At 43.5% G+C, this 20,194-nt stretch overlaps 2 protein-coding genes across 2 annotated transcripts; both read left to right on the top strand.

The window, feature by feature from the left end:
- Nucleotides 1–891: 891 nt before the first annotated feature.
- On the top strand, nucleotides 892–8,684 carry LOC139548359 (extracellular calcium-sensing receptor). The gene is made up of 7 exons (XM_071357995.1): nucleotides 892–1,115; nucleotides 1,612–1,900; nucleotides 3,064–3,587; nucleotides 3,663–3,873; nucleotides 4,028–4,228; nucleotides 4,601–4,724; nucleotides 7,789–8,684. Exons 1-7 carry the CDS (start codon nucleotides 892–894, stop codon nucleotides 8,682–8,684), a joined length of 2,469 nt encoding a protein of 822 aa, XP_071214096.1.
- A 3,174-nt stretch (nucleotides 8,685–11,858) lies between these two features.
- Nucleotides 11,859–19,558, top strand: LOC139548361 (extracellular calcium-sensing receptor-like). The gene is made up of 9 exons (XM_071357996.1): nucleotides 11,859–12,081; nucleotides 12,431–12,713; nucleotides 13,561–13,647; nucleotides 13,831–14,022; nucleotides 14,301–14,551; nucleotides 14,627–14,837; nucleotides 15,020–15,220; nucleotides 15,515–15,638; nucleotides 18,642–19,558. The coding sequence occupies exons 1-9, from the start codon at nucleotides 11,864–11,866 to the stop codon at nucleotides 19,538–19,540; spliced, it is 2,466 nt and encodes an 821-aa protein (XP_071214097.1). The 5' UTR covers nucleotides 11,859–11,863; the 3' UTR covers nucleotides 19,541–19,558.
- Nucleotides 19,559–20,194: the final 636 nt, after the last annotated feature.

Genomic DNA, 20,194 nt, shown 5'->3' with positions numbered 1-20,194 from the left:
AACAAATGAGTCTAGCTTTAAAGGGATCATTCACCCCATAATCAAAGTGGATGTCAGACATTTTCGTACCAGATTTCTCGCTCAACAGTAGGTGGCAGTGTATGCATTGCATTAGAACAAAGCTGTGTCGTATTGTCTGTGTGTGATGTCACCACAATTTATACCGGGGGAGGGTAGTAATATATTGATCTTTTACTGCAGAGGGCTAAATCAGGGTCACAGATGTTTATTGGTAGTCTTAAACAACTCTACTTTGAAACAAAAATGTACACCTTACACACATGGTTATGGGCTTAAAGAAAATATGACACGTGTACCATGTCAGATATAAAGTTGAAATGTATTACATTTTGAGTTTACTTCCCAATATTACACTTTATTTATATACATCATAGAAGACTGAAGTATAACAAAATCAATTGACATAGAAACACCAGATTATTATTTCAAAATGTATAATGTTGATTAATTATGAAATTATGAGAAATATTAGTAACATTCCACCGATGAGGACACTAGAGGGAGATTTGGTCATTTGACTGCAGGAAAGTGCTTCAATACCTTTGTATAGGCCTCATAAAATATCATGAAACAAATTACAATCACTTAAGCACACAGTGTGAAGTGTGCTATATTGTGTGGGTTTCTTATTACCTATCATACATATTGTATGCCATAAAAGTCCCAGTCGGCCTCTCCAAGCCACTGTGAGTGTTTGGTGAGGGAGGGGTGCAGATCACGTGAAGTCCACGGAGATACCAAATTAAATCAGATGAAATGATGACGAGACCAAGGAGTATAAAACAGAACAACCTGAACAGGCTGTGTGGGAGGATATCAGCTTGTCTATGAGCAGGAGGATCTCTCTGCATCTATCGGACCAGTCTGAGGATGTCTCTTCTTCTGTGGTGGTCCCTATACTACCCTGTTTCTATTTCCCCTCTGACAGAAGCCACCTCTACCCAGCCAGCCTGCTCCCCGCAGGGGGCCTTTGAGCTGCCTGGGTTTTCAGCCCAGGGTGACTTCATGATGGGGGGGATCTTTCCCCTTCACTACCGGGTGGAGCTGCCTGGCACGGACTACACCCACCAGCCCCTGGCAGCACTGTGTCAAGGGTGAGCTGACTCACAGGGGGGCTGGATGTGTGGCTCAAGTCCTACAGTTCTCTTTCTCTCTCTCTCTCTTTCTCTCTCTCTCTTTCTCTTTCTCTCTCTTTCTCTCTCTCTCTCTATGTGAGCTGAGTTACTGGGGGCCTGGATGTGTGGCTCAAGTCCTACTGTAAACAATAAGAGTTTGTGGAGAATAGGTTCTGATTGTCAGGTCCATTGAGGACCTTTGACCTCTACTGTGAACTCTTGTCTACTGGAATCTCCTCTCCTTTTCTGTGTTTTCCTCCTAATCCCTTAACACCGTGTTCTGTGCTGGGATTGTTGCCACTTTCATTGAGATCACATTTCTCGGTCTAGTTGTGTTGTTCAGACCAGACTGACCATCAGTGGAAGTGGAAATGGGGAAACATTCTCTCTCTCTCTTTCTCTTTCTCTCTCTCTCTCTCTCTTGCTCTCTCTCCCTCTGTTTCTCTCTCTCTTTCTATCTCTCTCTCTCTCTCAGGTTTGACCCGAGGGCTTTCCGCTGGGCTCAGACCATGAGGCTGGCAGTGGAGGAAATCAACCAGAGTGAGCAGCTGCTGCCCAACCACACGCTGGGCTACAAGATCTTTGACTCGTGTGCCACGCCAGTCACGGCTCTGAGAGCAGTGTTGGCGATGCTGAACGGACAGGGTGAAGAACAGAGCCCTATGTGTTCTGGTGCCAGCCCGTTAATAGCCATGGTAGGGGAGTCTGGCTCCTCACAGTCCATTGTTTTGTCCAGAACTCTGCAGCCCTTCAGAATCCCCATGGTGAGTGATGATGTTTTTTTGTTGCAGGGTTCAGATCAGGGTTGTAGTGCTGCCAGAGCTCACCGGAACCTTGCTCCTCCACTTCTCACAGTGGTACCTGTTCACTACAGTTAAATCCAAGCTGAATCAATATCTGCGAATTCACATCATTTTCTATTAGTACTCTACAGAACTGAATAGAGTACAGTGACTGTTAGATCAAAAACACCACTTCATTTCTTATGAGATTTTAGGATGGTAAGCTGAGTGGTCACATTTCTTTTCTCATCCGGCCTAAACTCAACATTGTGCCACAACGACTGGACCATAATCCAGGTAAAGTAAGCCTTTTGCTATTTGCTACCACCATCTGCTCTCATTTGCTCACGGAACCACAGTTAGGCCCTACATCATTCAATAAGATCTAAATGTATATTCCCATAAGACTGATTAAGATCAAATGATTGGATGGTTCACTGGTAAAACGAGAATAATTATCATTCACGATTGACAGATGGCCTCTTTTAAAATTACGTACGTCTAATTTGGTGTTTGACGGAATTAAAAAACATAACTATTTGTTGAGACAATATGTGTGGGTGTGGCCAGACATTGCATTTGGAGGAGGCCTTTAATGCGTATTCTAAAATGATATTCAATAGGCTGCATCAGTCAGTACAAACTTTGATTGAGAAATTATGACATTATTATTTTAGATGTGGGCTCCGGTACCTCAGAAAGTGGCACTACACCACTGGTGCAGATGAAAAGGCATTTCTTGTTTTTAAGTTAAGATCCACTGTTGAACTAGGGGGAACTATAATCAAATTCAGATTCTGTGGATCAGTATTCAAATTTAAAAATTTGAAATTATTTTAGTGTAAAAAGCTAATCTACTATTCCAAAAGGGTGGTTTGTCTGTGACTCTGAACACAAATGTAAAAGCGCTTATCAACATGTTGTACCTAGAATTACATAGTTTGTTAACAATTGAATTAAATATGTTGTCTTTTGTTTAAGACTAGTGTAAATACGATTAGCGCTCTCATAAATAATACATGATTTGTATATATATTCATGTATTTTACATGTTGTAATAATGGTATATGTGGTTTACATGCACACCTTGAAATTATTAAGTGAAATTAACGTTTGCTTAAAATAGATGTTCTATGTTCTTTCAGATCAGCTATTTCTCCACCTGCTCGTGCCTGAGTGACAGGAAAGAATACCCGACGTTCTTCAGAGTGGTTCCAAATGACGACTACCAGGTGAAGGCCATCGCCAGTCTGCTTCAGCGTTTCGGCTGGAAGTGGATTGGTGTGATCCGCGAGGACCACGACTACGGCCACTTCGCCCTGCAGGGCCTGAAGAGGGAGATCCAGAACACAGATGTCTGTCTGGCCTATGATGAGATGATCCCTAAAGACTACAGCAGAGAGAGGGTCCTGCAGATCCTGGAGGTGATGAGGCACTCCACAGCGCGGGTGGTGATAGTCTTCTCTGGGGAGGGAGAATTATACCCTTTCCTCAAGGAGTTTGTCAAGCAGAACATCACTGGTACCCAGTGGGTGGCCAGTGAGGCCTGGGTCACTGCCAATGTGCTGGCAGAGACTTATCCATTCCTGGATGGGACTATTGGCTTCGCCATCCGCTCAGGGAAAGTCCCAGGGCTCAGGGACTACCTGCAGACGGTGAACCCCCGCAGGTACCCCTCCAACCCCCTGGTGCAGCAGCTGTGGGAGGCTCTGTACGGCTGCTCTCCCTCTCTGTCCCCCCCCAGCCCCCTGATGCCCCCCTGCTCAGGGCAGGAGACTCTTCTGGAGCAGCACTCAGCCTACATGAACACCTCCAGCCCCAGAGTGGCCTATAATGTGTACAAGGCTGTGTACGCCATCGCTCACTCACTGCACAACCTCCTCCACTGCCAGGCTGGGGCAGGACCCTTCCACAACCGCTCCTGCGCTCACAGCACCAACGTTTACCCCTGGCAGGTATGTGTCAATTACTTACTAAAGTGGGGGGGGGGGGGGGAGCATATCATTATGTAAATAACTAAACAGATGAATGTTGAAAACATTTTGGTGTGTCAACAAATGTAATTAGATGTAGTTAAAGAATGAGACAATTATTTTTCTCTCATCATAGCTCCAGCAATATCTCCAGGATGTGTCCTTCAACGTATCTGGAGAAAATATGAACTTTGACCAGAAAGGGGACGCCATCCCATCCTATGACCTCATCAACTGGCAGAGGGGGCCAAACGGAGGTCCCCGCTTTGTCACAGTGGGGCTGTATGATGGCTCAAAGGACTCTGGGAAGGAGCTGGCAATCCAGCAAGAGAAGATAGTGTGGGCGAGGCATCACAGCAAGGCAAGCTGCTCACACTGTGTATTTAACCACATCAGATGCCAACTGTTGACGTTGTGTAGAGAGTCCTGGATGTAAGTTCCTCTGCATGGTGAATGTAAACATATTATTATAGTTATTTTTAAACAGGATTATTTGTCCTGAAATATTTTGGTTTCTCCAAAGCTTGTATTGCAGGTCATCCAGTTGATGCGTTCCAATGCTTGATGTCTTATTCTCTAACCATCCTACTAGAACTGTCAGTGAGATTTCTCCAATGATCTCATATTGAGTGCCCTCTAGTGGCTGGAATAATATCAGTATTAAGGTAGCGTTAATTAGTCTGAAGATATTGATCTTTGATTTGTTCAGCTGGTGGTCTCCGTGTGCAGTGCCAGCTGTGCTCCAGGATCCAGGAAGGCTGTCCGTCGTGGGGAACCTCTGTGCTGCTTTGACTGTGTACCATGTGACAGCGGCAAGATTAGTTATCAGACAGGTGAGGACAGATATACCCTAATCAATATAATGACTTACCTGTAGATTAGTAATCAGACAGGTGAGGTCTCTGATATACCCGAATCAATATAATGACTTACCTGTAGATTAGTAATCAGACAGGTGAGGACTGATATACCCTAATCAATATAATGACTTACCTGTAGATTATTAATCAGACAGGTGAGGACTCTGATTTACCCTAATCAATATAATGACTTACCTGTAGATTAGTAATCAGACAGGTCAGGACTCTGATTTATGTTAATCAATAGAACAACTTTCTTTTGGTAAATTTTATAGTCTCTCTAGATTCAGTTGAGTGCACTATGTACATCCTGTCCATGTGTTGTGTTAGAAAATGCCAGCAGCACGTCCTCCTCCAGTCGTCTTATTCCTGTAGCCTCCTTTAACCCTAAAAAAGTATTTTTTGTTTAATAGTGCCAACGGGTAATACCCCAATTTACCCCAAATTGGTAATGATTGCAAAGAGACACTGTCTGTCAAGCAGTAACACTTTTTTATTTTATTAACCATTTTGTAACACGAGAAAATGGTTTAAATTCCTCAAAATAAGCATATATTTTTACATTTTCACACATTTTTGTTTTTTTATTTTTCATGTTTTTAACATATTTTGATTTGATTTGATTAATTATGATCCCCATTAGCTACAATTAGTCTTACTCGGGGTCCGACACATAACAAAAAATACATTACAGACAAAAGACGATACAATTTACAAACATTTACATGCATGCAGTATATGTGTTGATAAATATGATGCATTTCATTCACTTGTTATGAAGATTTGTCTGTTCTTCATTCAAAGTGTTCTGTAATACTCAGAGGCTGAGAAATTGGCAATTAAGTTAATCTGTCATACTGGTGCGACTTTTAAGATGGTCACCGATATGGGCGATATAGGCGATAAAAATGGCCACCGATATTGGCGATATAGGCGATTAAGATGGCCACCGATATGGGCGATTAAGATGGCCACCGATATGGGTGATATAGGCGATTAAGATGGCCACCTATATGGGCGATATATGCGATTAAGATGGCCACCGATATGGGTGATATAGGCGATTAAGATGGCCACCTATATGGGCGATATATGCGATTAAGATGGCCACCTATATGGGCGATATAGGCGATTAAGATGGCCACTGATATGGGCGATATAGGCGATTAAGATGGCCACCTATATGGGCGATATAGGCGATTAAGATGGCCACCGATATGGGCGATATAGGCGATTAAGATGGCCACCTATATGGGCGATATAGGCGATTAAGATGGCCACCTATATGGGCGATATAGGCGATTAAGATGGCCACCTATATGGGCGATATAGGCGATTAAGATGGCCACCGATATGGGCGATATAGGCGATTAAGATGGCCACCTATATGGGCGATATAGGCGATTAAGATGGCCACCGATATGGGCGATATAGGCGATTAAGATGGCCACCTATATGGGCGATATAGGCGATTAAGATGGCCACCGATATGGGCGATATAGGCGATTAAGATGGCCACCTATATGGGCGATATAGGCGATTAAGATGGCCACCTATATGGGCGATATATGCGATTAAGATGACCACCGATATGGGCGATATATGCGATTAAGATGGCCACCTATATGGGCGATATAGGCGATTAAGATGGCCACCGATATGGGCGATATATGCGATTAAGATGGCCACCTATATGGGCGATATAGGCGATTAAGATGGCCACCGATATGGGCGATATAGGCGATTAAGATGGCCACCTATATGGGCGATATAGGCGATTAAGATGGCCACCTATATGGGCGATATAGGCGATTAAGATGGCCACCTATATGGGCGATATAGGCGATTAAGATGGCCACCGATATGGGCGATATAGGCGATTAAGATGGCCACCTATATGGGCGATATAGGCGATTAAGATGGCCACCGATATGGGCGATATAGGCGATTAAGATGGCCACCTATATGGGCGATATAGGCGATTAAGATCGCCACCGATATGGGCGATATAGGCGATTAAGATGGCCACCGATATGGGCGATATAGGTGATTAAGATGGCCACCTATATGGGCGATATAGGCGATTAAGATGGCCACCGATATGGGCGATATAGGCGATTAAGATGGCCACCTATATGGGCGATATAGACGATTAAGATGGCCACCTATATGGGCGATATAGGCGATTAAGATGGCCACCGATATGGGCGATATAGGCGATTAAGATGGCCACCTATATGGGTGATATATGCGATTAAGATTGCCACCGATATGGGCGATATAGGCGATTAAGATGGCCACCTATATGGGGGATATAGGCGATTAAGATGGCCACCGATATGGGCGATATAGGCGATTAAGATGGCCACCGATATGGGCGATATAGGCGATTAAGATGGCCACCTATATGGGCGATATAGACGATTAAGATGGCCACCTATATGGGCGATATAGGCGATTAAGATGGCCACCGATATGGGCGATATAGGCGATTAAGATGGCCACCTATATGGGTGATATAGGCGATTAAGATGGCCACCGTTATGGGTGATATAGGCGATTAAGCACCGGTGTCATCAGACTATTAGCTCTAACTTTGGAACGCTATCAACTCAGTTCCAATTGCATCTGAAAAATGGGACTCTGGACTTGGTATAGATACACTGACTGGAAACTAAACATGTATTTATAGTGCCCCCCTAGTGGCCAAATCTGGGGTGGCTCCATATATCTATATACAGTATGTAAGGATACATTCATCTACTTCTCTGTGCCAAATTTGATCACAAAGTTTAACTTTTGAGTTCACATTTTCAGCTGAGCCACTATGCGTGTTTAGTATACAAAGACATTTCAGAAGGATAAAAAATAAAATATTTTTGAAATTATGACAATTTACCCTTGTTGGTACTTTAAGGGTTAACCTATGTACACCAGTCCCATTTCTGCCACCAAATGTCACTTACATGTAGAATATCGCATGACTGCATCACATACCCAAAATTCCTAAGCTCTTGCTCTCTGTTTTTCTGTGTAGATTCTATAGACTGCAAAGAATGTCTCGAGGACTTCTGGTCAAACACTGATGGAACAATGTGCATCCCCAAAGTGGTGGAGTTCCTTTCCCATGATGCAATGGGGATAGCCCTGACGGTGATCGCTGTAGTGGGCGCCTGTCTGACCATGTTCGTCCTGGCAGTCTTCCTCCATCACAGGACCACTCCCATCGTCCGCGTCAACAACTCTGAGCTGAGTTTCTTTATCCTTCTCTCCCTGATTCTGTGCTTCCTGTGTGCACTGATGTTCATCGGGGAGCCCACCTCCTGGTCCTGCATGCTGCGCCACACTGCCTTCAGCATCACCTTCTCCCTCTGCATCTCCTGCATCCTGGGCAAGACTCTGGTGGTCCTGGCAGCCTTCACTGCCGCCAGGCCTGGGAACAACATTATGAAGTGGCTGGGGCCCAAACAGCAGAGGGTCATCATATTCTCCTGCACCCTGGTTCAGGTGCTGATCTGTGCTGCCTGGCTCATTGCTGCTCCTCCCTACCCTTCCAGAAATATCCAGGACCAACGCTCTAAGATCATTCTGGAGTGCAGTGTGGGCTCCCAACTGGCCTTCTGGTGCGTTCTGGGATACATCGGCCTCTTGGCCTGTCTGTGCTTCATCCTGGCATTTCTGGCCCGGAAACTGCCAGGCAACTTTAATGAGGCCAAGTTCATCACTTTCAGCATGCTGATCTTCTGTGCCGTGTGGATCTCCTTCATCCCTGCCTACGTCAGCTCTCCTGGGAAGTACACAGTAGCTGTAGAGATCTTTGCCATCCTGGCCTCCAGCTTTGGGCTGCTGTTCTGTCTGTTTGCTCCAAAGTGTTACATCATCCTCCTGAAGCCAGAGAAGAACACTAAACAACATCTCATGGGGAGGAAATAAAAATGCATAGATTAATGAGGACACATTTATTTGTCATAGTTCTCAGTTTACTTTTGACCTACTGTAAACCCAAAAATGAAATAGATGTTTATAGTGTCTTCGGGACATTTTTGTGGAATGTGGCAAGCTAAAAATTATATATTTTTTGGTTGAATTACTGTACCATTTTCCTGATCAAAGATATAGCTCACCCAAGTTAGCTAATGTTATGGTTACTGTATCTAGAGCAGGGGGGGGGGGGGGGGGGGGAGTACGGCCCGCGGGCACTTCAATCCCGCGGGCCTGGGATCGAACCCGGGTCTGTAGTGATGCTTCAAGCACTGCGATGTAGTGCTTTCGGCTGCGGCGCCACTCAGGAGGCCTCTGCAAATACATTTAAACAAACAGTTGGTCCCCAAAGACATGCGTCACTCCATTAAATCCCAATATGGCCCTCGAGCCAAAAAGTTTGCCTATCCCTGATCTAGTGAGAGGTTTAGTCATGCTATAGTCATGATACATTTTTGTTTTAACAATGATTGTTTTATTATTATTAGACAGTAGTTATTAAAGATGTTTTCTTTTTTTATTGTTTAACTTAGCAATTTTACTGTGTTATTTTCCTTTTCATAATATTCTGGTTACTAAGCATTGCTTTTTTGTCAATTATTTGTCCTTTGAAAACAAAATGGTGCATCTCAAGAGATTTCATCCTGAAAACTGTCAAATAAACATAGAATTAAACGCTACAGCATTTGAATCGTGCTACCAGACGATTTACACACTACAACGCTAATGCTACGTGGTACAGTGGCTTGCGTAAGTGTTCACCCCCTTGCCATTTTTCCTGTTTTGTTGCCTTACAACCTGAAATTAAAATGGATTGTGGCAGGGTTTGTATAATTTAATGCCTACCACTTTGAAGAAGCAAAATATTTTTTTATTCTGGAACAAACAAGAAATTAGACAAAAAAACACAACACTTGAGCATGCATAACTATTCACCCCCCCCAAAGTCAAAACTTTGTAGAGCCACCTTTTGCAGCAATTACAGCTGCAAGTCTCTTGGGGTATGTCTCTATAAACTTGGCACATCTAGCCACTGGGATCCACTGGGATTTTTGCCTATTCTTCAAGGCAAAACTGATCCGTCTCCTTCAAGTTGGATGGGTTCCACTGGTGTAGAGCAATCTTTAAGTCGTACCACAGATTCTCAATTGGGTTGAGGTCTGCGCTTTGACTAGGCCATTCCAAGACATTTAAATGTTTCCCCTTAAACCACTCGAGTGTTGCTTTAGCAGTATGCTTAGGGTCATTGTGCTACTGGAAGGTGAACCTCCGTCCAGTCTCAAATCTCTGGAAGACTGAAACAGGTTTATCTCAAGAATTTCCCTGTATTTAGCGCCAGCCATCATTCCTTCAATTCTGACCAGTTTCCCAGTCCCTACCGATGACAAACATCCCAACAGCATGATGCTGCCACCACCATGCTTCACTGCGGGGATGTTGTTTCGGGGTGATGGGAGGTGTTGGGTTTGCGCCAGACATAGCGATTTCCTTGATGGCCAAAAAGCTAAATTTTACTCTCATCCGACCAGAGTACCTTCTTGCGTATGTTTGGGGAGTCTCCCACATGCCTTTTGGCGAACACCCAAACGTGTTTGCTTATTTTTTTCTTTAATGAAGGATCGGACACTTTTTTTCCATTTTCACCTAAAATGACATACCCAAATCTAACTGCCTGTAGTTCAGGTCCTGAAGCAAGGGTATGCATAATCTTGGTACCATTTGAAAGGAAACACTTTGAAGTTTGTGGAAATGTGAAAGGAATGTTAGGAGAATATAACACAATAGATCTGGTAAAATATATTTTTTTAGTACAATCATCTTTGAAATGCAAGACAAAGGCCATCATTTATTATTCCAGCCCAGGTGCAATTTAGATTTTGGCCACTGGATGGCAGCAGTGTATGTGCAAAGTTTAAGAATGATCCAATGAACCGTTCAAAATGTTGTATCAAGACGGCCCAAATGTGCCTAATTTGTTTATTAATAACTTTATGTTCAAAATTGTGCACACTCAAACAATAGCATTGTATTATTTCACTGTAATAGCTACAGTAAATTGGACAGTGCAGTTAGATTAACAAGATTTTAAGCTTTCTGCCAATATCAGATATGTCTATGTCCTGGAAAATGTTCTTGTTACTTACAACCTCATGCTAATCGCATTATCCTACGTTAGCTCAACCGTCCCACAGGGGACACACCAATCCTGAAGAAGTTTTAAGCAATGGCTTTTTTCTGGCCATTCTTCCGTAAAGCCCAGCTCTGTGGAGTGTACGGCTTAACGTGGTCCTATGGATAGATACTCCAATCTCCGCTGTAGAGCTTTGCAGCTCCTTCAGGGTTATATTTGGTCTCTTTGTTGCCTCTCCCTGGTCCGTAGGTTTTGGTGGGCGGCCCTCTGTTGGCAGGTTTGTTGTGGTGCCATATTCTTTCCATTTTTAATAATGGATTTAATGGTGCTCTGTGGGATGTTCAACATTTCTGATATTTTTTTGTAACCCAACCCTGATCTGTACTTCTCCACAACTTTGTCCCTGACCTGTTTGGAGAGCTCCTTGGTCTTCATAGTGCCGCTTGCTTGGTGGTGCCTCTTGCTTAGTGGTGTTGCAGACTCTGGGGCCTTTCAGAACAGCTGTAAATATACTGAGATCATGTGACAGATCATGTGACACTTAGATTGCACACAGGTGGACTTTTATTTAGCTAATTATTATTATATTGACTGCTCCATATCTTATTTAGGGGCTTCAAAGCAAAGAATGTATTTTTTCATTTCACTTCACCAATTTGAACTATTTTGTGTATGTCCATTACATGAAATCCAAATAAAATCCATTTAAATAACAGGTTGTAATGCCACAAAATAGGATAAATGCCAAGGGGATAAATAGTTTTGCAAGGCACTGTAGCTTGGTAAACAAACTGTAATCATACCCTCATCCCTAGCCTAGACACCCCTTTATAGTACAGTATAAACTTGTGATGATGTGATGATGTCATATGCCTTCTAAACAGATGTCCAATCCAGGGCTTGTCTTGTCAGTAATGAGATGCAGAGAGACGATAGGTCATATATATAACTGCTCTCCTGCCCTCTCTCTGACTGTTAGAGGGGATAGGTGTGAGTGAGGATGTCTCTGCTGTTCTTGTGGTCTCTATCTTCCTCCCTCACAGTCAGCCCGTCCTCCACCCTAGCCACAGACTCAGAGTGTGCTCTGCTGAGTGGCTTTGATCCTGGGTTCGTGGCTGATGGTGACTTTGTCATTGGGGGTATTTTCCCCCTGCACTACAACCAGGAGATGCCAGACGTCAACTACACCTACCAACCAACAGCAGTCAAGTGCAATGGGTGAGTTTTCAGTGTTAACCAGTAATACTCTATTTGACCTGTAGCCTCTTTCCCTCGTGTAGTTTCTAGTTCTATTTGACTCCTTTTATCGTCACTTTCTCCTCTGTTTTTTTCTCTCTCTCTCTCCTCATCCTTCCTCTCCTCCTCCTCATCTCTCTCACTCTCTCTCCTCATCCTTCCTCCCCTCCTCCTCATCTCTCTCCTCATCCTTCCTTCCTTCCTCCTCTCTCTCGCTCTCTCTCCTTATCCTTCCTCTCCTCCTTATCTTTCTCTCCTCATTCTTCCTCCCCCTCCTCATCTCTCTCACTAACATCTGTCTGTCTCTCTCTCTCTCTCTCTGTGTATTCAGGTTTGACCCGAGGGCTTTCCGCTGGGCTCAGACCATGAGGCTGGCGGTGGAGGAGATCAACCAGAGTGTGCAGCTGCTGCCCAACCACATGCTTGGCTACAAGATCTTTGACTCATGTGCCTATCCTCTGACAGGGCAGAGGGCTGCTCTGGCAATGTTGAACGGACCGGGCCAGGCTCACATGTGTTCTGGTGCCTCTCCTCTTCTGGCTGTTATCGGAGAATCCGGTTCTGCGCAGTCTATTGTCGTATCCAGAATCCTGCAGCCCTTTAAAATACCCATGGTAGGGCTCCACTGAGAGTTCAGCTATGTTAAGGAATTACCTTTTTATTATTTGACTTATCGATCAACTGCAGACTCATGATACTGTACAACCTTTCTGGTTCTCTGTGTGTGAATATGTATATGAAGAGGTAATTTCCAAAAAACGCTATATACACCAGTTGTTCACATTTATATTTTTTTTTAAATCAGAAGTGATTGCTTATGGGTACCTTCATGTGTGTGTAACATATTACTGTAATATTACATATTACATATCAAAGATTTTAGAAAATGTGTTTATTCAAAAAAACACTACATAGCCATTGTTTAGCTGCAATGGAATGTACATATCCTGTCTATTTGACTGTGATATGTGATTGTCTCACAGAGCCATAGATAAATGCACTTACTGTAAGTCACTCTGGATAAGACCATCTGCTATATGACTAAATTGTAAAATGTAAATGTTTTACTTACAGATCTCATATTAGTGTATTGAATTATTATGATTATGATTATATATATTACTGTAAAACCTAGCAGTCCTACTTATTTCTCAGAAAATTCGGCAGATGTATATAATTTAGCAAAAAAAAGATTTGTCTCTCTGAAATGAAACCATCAAGTGATAGATTTTAAACAAATAAATGCATCATTAAACTACCCCATGACGTGATTAGATGGAGAAAAAACACAGCCGTCTCTTTAACCATTTCAGCAATAAAAGCTAATTAGCAATAAAAGCTAATTTACCAACATTTTTGAAAATGTATACGTAGCGTTTTGGAAAGAAACTCTTCATATGAGTGTTCTTGTGTCTGTGTTGTAGAAAGAAGGAGTGTTTTACTTACAACGTCTTTCCTCAGATCAGCTACTTCTCGTCGTGCGCGTGCCTCGGTGACAGGAGGAAGTACCCCACCTTCTTCAGAGTAATCCCCAACGATGACTACCAGGTGAAGGCCTGGAATTAAATAAAAAAGCATTAGGCAATGATCTCATGAATATCAGGATTCTTCAGGAAGTATTTCTGAAGTGGATCTCCCTGCAGTCAACTTAAATGGAGTGAATCAAAGTATGTTCACTTCCTGGTCTGTTATGACCTAGTTTTTGTCTAATCCTCCTTTCTTCTATTCCAGGTGAAGGCTATGGCTCAGCTGCTGGTGCGGTATGACTGGCGCTGGGTGGGGGTGGTGCGTGGGGACCATGAATATGGGCACTTCGCCCTACAAGGGCTGCTGAGTGAGCTAAAGGGGACGGGTGTGTGTGTGGCCTACCAGGAGATGATCCCTCTGCTCTACAATCAGCAGAGGGCCCTGGAGATCATAGAGGTATGAAGAGAGGGAGAGAGACTGTTCTGTCCCTGACGCAAATGTGTCTTGCATATTTAAAAAAAAAAAAACGAGTACTATACAAAATTAAAGGTTATATCTCTCCCTGTCTTCTCTCTTTCTCCCTGTCTCCCCTCTCTCCCCTTCTAACTCCTCTCCCACCCTGTCTCCTTCTCTCTCCTTCCTCTCCCCTCTTCTGCCTCCATCTCTCCCACCATTACCCTCTATTATCTTCTCATCTCTCCCCTCTCCCCTCTCTCTCTCTCTCTTCTCTCTAGGTCATGCGTAGCTCCACAGCCAGGGTAGTGGTGGTGTTCTCTGCCGAGGGGGAAATGACCCCCTTCCTGAAGGACTACATGGCACAGAACATCACAGGCATCCAGTGGGTGGCCAGTGAGGCCTGGGTCACTGCCTCTCTCTTCACCACCAGTGAATACTTCCCCTACCTGGGGGGCACCATCGGCTTTGGGATCAGGCAGGGAAATATCCCAGGGCTCAGGGACTACCTGCAGACGGTGAACCCCCGCAGGTACCCCTCCAACCCCCTGGTGCAGCAGCTGTGGGAGGCTCTGTACGGCTGCTCTCCCTCTCTGTCCCCCCCCAGCCCCCTGATGCCCCCCTGCTCAGGGCAGGAGACTCTTCTGGAGCAGCACTCAGCCTACATGAACACCTCCAGCCCCAGAGTGGCCTATAATGTGTACAAGGCTGTGTACGCCATCGCTCACTCACTGCACAACCTCCTCCACTGCCAGGCTGGGGCAGGACCCTTCCACAACCACTCCTGCGCTCACAGCACCAACGTTCACCCCTGGCAGGTAAAGGTATTGTAACTATCTGGACCGTTTGAAAAAGAATAGAACAGATAATCTACTGTACCTGTTCAATATCTGTCTTCTCGAGCACATCCATATGCTAATTGACAGCTATAGGGCTTCATACCACTCTGCAAAAAAATATTATAATAATGTTTTTCTGATTTTGCAATGTTTCTTCAAAGCTGCAGCACTATCTACAAGAAGTTGCCTTTTACATTTCTGGGGAGGAGGTGAACTTTGACCTGAAAGGGGATTCCATCCCGTACTATGACATCATCAACTGGCAGAGGGGCTCGGGTGGGAACATGGAGTTCATCAACGTCGGTCTGTTCGACGGAGCAAAGGACTCTGGGAAGGAGTTGGTGATCCAGGAGGAGAAGATCGTGTGGGCGGGGCATCAGAGCAAGGCAAGCTGCTCACACTGTGTATTTAACCACATCAGATGCCAACTGTTGACGTTCTGTAGGGTGAGGTGGAGGTAAGTAGGTGGAATGGGATAGGTTGGGATTTGATGAAATACTGTGATTCCAATGTAAGATGCATGTTGGTCTTGCAATGTGTCCCTCTCACATAGTGTCAAGTTAAAAATAATAGTAATGAAGACAATACATTTTATGCTAAATGTATACAACTGGTACACGGTGAACCAGCTTAAGTGTTTTCTCTGTGGTGTTCAGCTGGTGGTCTCCGTGTGCAGTGCCAGCTGTGCTCCAGGATCCAGGAAGGCTGTCCGTCGTGGGGAACCTCTGTGCTGCTTTGACTGTGTACCATGTGACAGCGGCAAGATTAGTTATCAGACAGGTGAGGACAGATATACCCTAATCAATATAATGACTTACCTGTAGATTAGTAGTCAGACAGGTGAGGTCTCTGATATACCCGAATCAATATAATGACTTACCTGTAGATTAGTAGTCGGACAGGTCAGGTCTCTGATTTATGTTAATCAATAGAACAACTTTCTTTTGGTAGATTTTATATAGTCTCTCTAGATCCAGTTGAGTGCGTTATTTTTTTAAATTTAATTTAACCTTTATTTAACTAGGCAAGTCAGTTAAGAATAAATTCTTATTTTCAATGATGGCCTAGGAACAGTGGGGTTAACTGCCTTGATCAGGGGCAGAATGACAGATTTTTACCTTGTCAGCTCGTGGATTCGATCTAGCAACTATGCACATCCTGTCCGTGTGTTGTGTTGATGCTGACAGAAAGGGCCTTGTGTTGTCCAGCAGCACGTCCTCCTCCAGTCGTCTTATTCCTGTAGCCTCCTTTAACCCTAAAATCACCAAGGTATTTTTTGTGCCAACGGGTTTTTATTTTATTTTATTTCACCTTTATTTAACAAGGTAGGCAAGTTGAGAACACGTTCTCATTTACAATTGCAACCTGGCCAAGATAAAGCAAAGCAGTTCGACACATACAACAACACATAGTTACACATGGAGTAAAACAAACATACAGTCAATAATACAGTGAAAAATAAGTCTATATACAATGTGAGCAAGTGAGGTGAGATAAGGGAGGTGAAGGCAAACAAAATATATATATAAATAAATAAAAATATAAAAAGGCCATGGTGGCGAAGTAAATACAATATAGCAAGTAAAAAAAATAATACCTCAATTTACCCCAAATTGGTAATGATTGCAAAGAGACACTGTCTGTCAAGCAGTAACACTTTTTATTTGATTAACCCTTAGTAACACAAAAAAAATGTTTCAATTCCCCAAAATAAGCATATATGTAAAACATTCCACACGTTAATTGTCAAATTTGATGTTTAAAAAAAAACATGTTTGTTTTTATCAGATATTTGGATCAATTTCATCCATAGCCACTAGTGAGTGTTGATAAATGTGATACATTTCATCCACTTGTTATGAACTTGATTTGTTATTCAATCAAACTGTTCTCTAATACTCAGAGGCTGAGAAAATGGCGGTTGAGCTAACCTGATACCGGTATGACCTAAAATGGCCGATATGGCTCTAACGTTTGACTTTTCGCTCTAACATTTTAAATGCTATGGACCTATCAACTCAGTTCCAATTACATATGCAATTTCAAACTCTGGACTTTGTATAGAGACATTGACTGGAAGCTAAATAAGAATTTACATTTGAGTTATTCTTTAGTTCTAGTGGCTGCCACACCCCCCTCCCCCGGGGCCAAATCTGGAGTGGCTCCATATCTACTGTGCATTTGGAAAGTATTCAGGCCCCTTCCCTTGTTTCACATTTTGTTATGTTACAGCCTTATACTAAAATGGATTAAATAAAAAATGTTTCCACATCAATCTACACACAATACAGCATAATGACAAATTAAAACAGAAATACCTTATTTACATAAGTGTTCAGACCCTTTGCTATGAGACTTGAAATTTAGCTCAGGTGCTTCATGTTTCCATTCATCATCCTTGAGATGTTTATACAACTTGATTGGAGTCCCCCTGTGGTAAATTCAATTGATTGGACATGATTTCGAAAGGCACACACTTGTCTATATAAGGTCCCACAGTTGACAGTGCACGTCAGAGCAAAATACAAGCCATGAGGTCGAAAGAATTGCCCGTAGAGCTCCGAGATAGGATCGTGTCGAGGCACAGATCTGGGGAAGGGTACCAAAACATTTCTGGTCTGCAAGAACACAGTGGTCTCCATCATTCTTAAATGAAAGAAGTTCGAAACCACCAACAATCTTCCTAGAGCTGGCCGCTCGGCCAAACTGATCAATTGGGGAAGAAGGGCGTTGGTCAAGGTGGTGACGAAGAACCCGATGGTCTCTCTGAGAGAGCTCCAGAGTTCCTCTGTGGAGATTGGAGAACCTTCCAGAAGGACAACCATCTCTCCAGCAATCCACCAATCAGACCTTTATGGTAGAGTGGCCAGACTGAAGCCACTCCTCAGTAAAAGGACCTTCTCAGGACCTCAGACTGGGGCGAAGGTTCACCTTCCAACAGGACAACGACCCTAAAGCACACAGCCAAAGCAACGCAGGAGTGGCTTCGGGGCAAGTCTCTGAATGTCCTTGACTTGCCCAGCCAGAGCCCAGACTTGAACCCCATCGAACATCTCTGGAGAGACCTGAAAATAGCTGTGCAGCTACGCTCCCCATTCAACCTGACAGAGCTTGTGATGATCTGCAGAGAAGAATTGGAGAAACTCCCCAAAAACAGGTGTGCCAAGCTTGTAGCGCCATACCCCAAAAAACTAGAATCTGTAATCCCTGCCAAAGGTGCTTCAACAAAGTACTGAGTAAAGGGAATAGTGAATACTTATGTAAATGTGATACTTGCATTTTTTATTATTAATACACTTGCAAAAATGTCAAATCTGTTTTTGCTTTCTCATTATAGGGTATTGTGTATAGATTAATGAGTGGAAAAAACTATTTAATACATTTTAGAATAAGGCTGTAACGTAAAATTTTTTTGAAAAAAGTCAAGGGATCTGAATACATTCCGAATACACTGTATATCTTTTCAGGGTACATATCTCCTTCTCTGTGCCAAATGCTCTGTCACAAAGTTGAAAATTGAGTCAACATTTTCAGGTTAGCCACTGTGCACCAATAGTATACAAAAGATAATATTTTTCATTTCCCTGTGTTAACGTTTCTCTGTATAAAAAAAATTGTTTTGAAATTATGACAATTTACTCTTGTTGTGATTTTAAGACTTGATCTGTACACCAGTCCCACATCTGCTACCAAATGTCACTTACCTGTAGGATATCGCCTGACTGCATCAGATACCCATCAATGATAAATTCATATTCTCTTTCTTTCTGTTTTTCTGTGTAGATTCTATAGACTGCACAGAATGTCCCGAGGACTTCTGGTCAAACGCTGATGGAACAATGTGCATCCCCAAAGTGGTGGAGTTCCTTTCCCATGATGCAATGGGGATAGCCCTGACGGTGATCGCTGTAGTGGGCGCCTGTCTGACCGTGTTCGTCCTGGCAGTCTTCCTCCATCACAGGACCACTCCCATCGTCCGCGTCAACAACTCTGAGCTGAGTTTCTTTATCCTTCTCTCCCTGATTCTGTGCTTCCTGTGTGCACTGATGTTCATCGGGGAGCCCACCTCCTGGTCCTGCATGCTGCGCCACACTGCCTTCAGCATCACCTTCTCCCTCTGCATCTCCTGCATCCTGGGCAAAACTCTGGTGGTCCTGGCAGCCTTCACTGCCGCCAGGCCTGGGAACAACATTATGAAGTGGCTGGGGCCCAAACAGCAGAGGGTCATCATATTCTCCTGCACCCTGGTTCAGGTGCTGATCTGTGCTGCCTGGCTCATGGCTGCCCCTCCCTACCCATCCAGAAATATCCAGGACCAACGCTCTAAAATCATTCTGGAGTGCAGTGTGGGCTCCCAACTGGCCTTCTGGTGCGTTCTGGGATACATCGGCTTCCTGGCCTGTCTGTGCTTCATCCTGGCATTTCTGGCCCGGAAACTGCCAGGCAACTTTAATGAGGCCAAGTTCATCACCTTCAGCATGCTGATCTTCTGTGCCGTGTGGATCTCCTTCATCCCTGCCTACGTCAGCTCTCCTGGGAAGTACACAGTAGCTGTAGAGATCTTTGCCATCCTGGCCTCCAGCTTTGGGCTGCTGTTCTGTCTGTTTGCTCCAAAATGTTACATCATCCTCCTGAAGCCAGAGAAGAACACTAAACAACATCTCATGGGAAATAAAAAGTAGTGAATGAGTAATACAAAATGTATTTTTCCTGATGTGCTTATGTTACTTAAAATGTACAGTTTATCCCATATAGGCCACAATCTACACTGAGTATACAAAACATTAACAACACCTGATCTTTCCATGACATAGACTAACCAGCTGAATCCAGGTAAAAGCTAAGATCCCGTATTGTTGTCACTTGATACATCTACTTCAATCAGTGTAGATGAAGGAGAGGAGACAGGTTAAAACTTATTATGGCTGCAATCCCAAATTCAAACAACAGAAATCTCATAATTAAAATTCCTCAAACATACATGTATTTTATACCATTTTAAAGGTAATCTTGTTGTTAATCCCACCAAAGTGTCCGATTTCAAATAGGCTCTTTAGCGAAAGCACCACAAACGATTATGTTAGGTCACCACCAACTCACAGAAAATTTCAGCCAAAGAGAGGAGATGATTGATGATCTTCATCAGATGACACTCATAGGACTTCATGTTACACAATACATATATGTCTTGTTCGATTAAGTTCATATTTATATCCAAAAACCTCAGTTTACATTGGCGCCATGTTCAGAAATGCCTCCAAAATATCCGGAGAAATTGCAGAGAGCCACATCAAATAACAGAAATACTCATCATAAACGTTGATGAAAGATACATC

This window comes from Salvelinus alpinus, chromosome 21 (genome assembly GCF_045679555.1).
Source record: "Salvelinus alpinus chromosome 21, SLU_Salpinus.1, whole genome shotgun sequence".
Lineage (NCBI taxonomy): Eukaryota > Metazoa > Chordata > Actinopteri > Salmoniformes > Salmonidae > Salvelinus > Salvelinus alpinus.
Note: the sequence above shows the minus strand (reverse complement) of the source record. Positions and strands in the feature narration are given on the sequence as shown.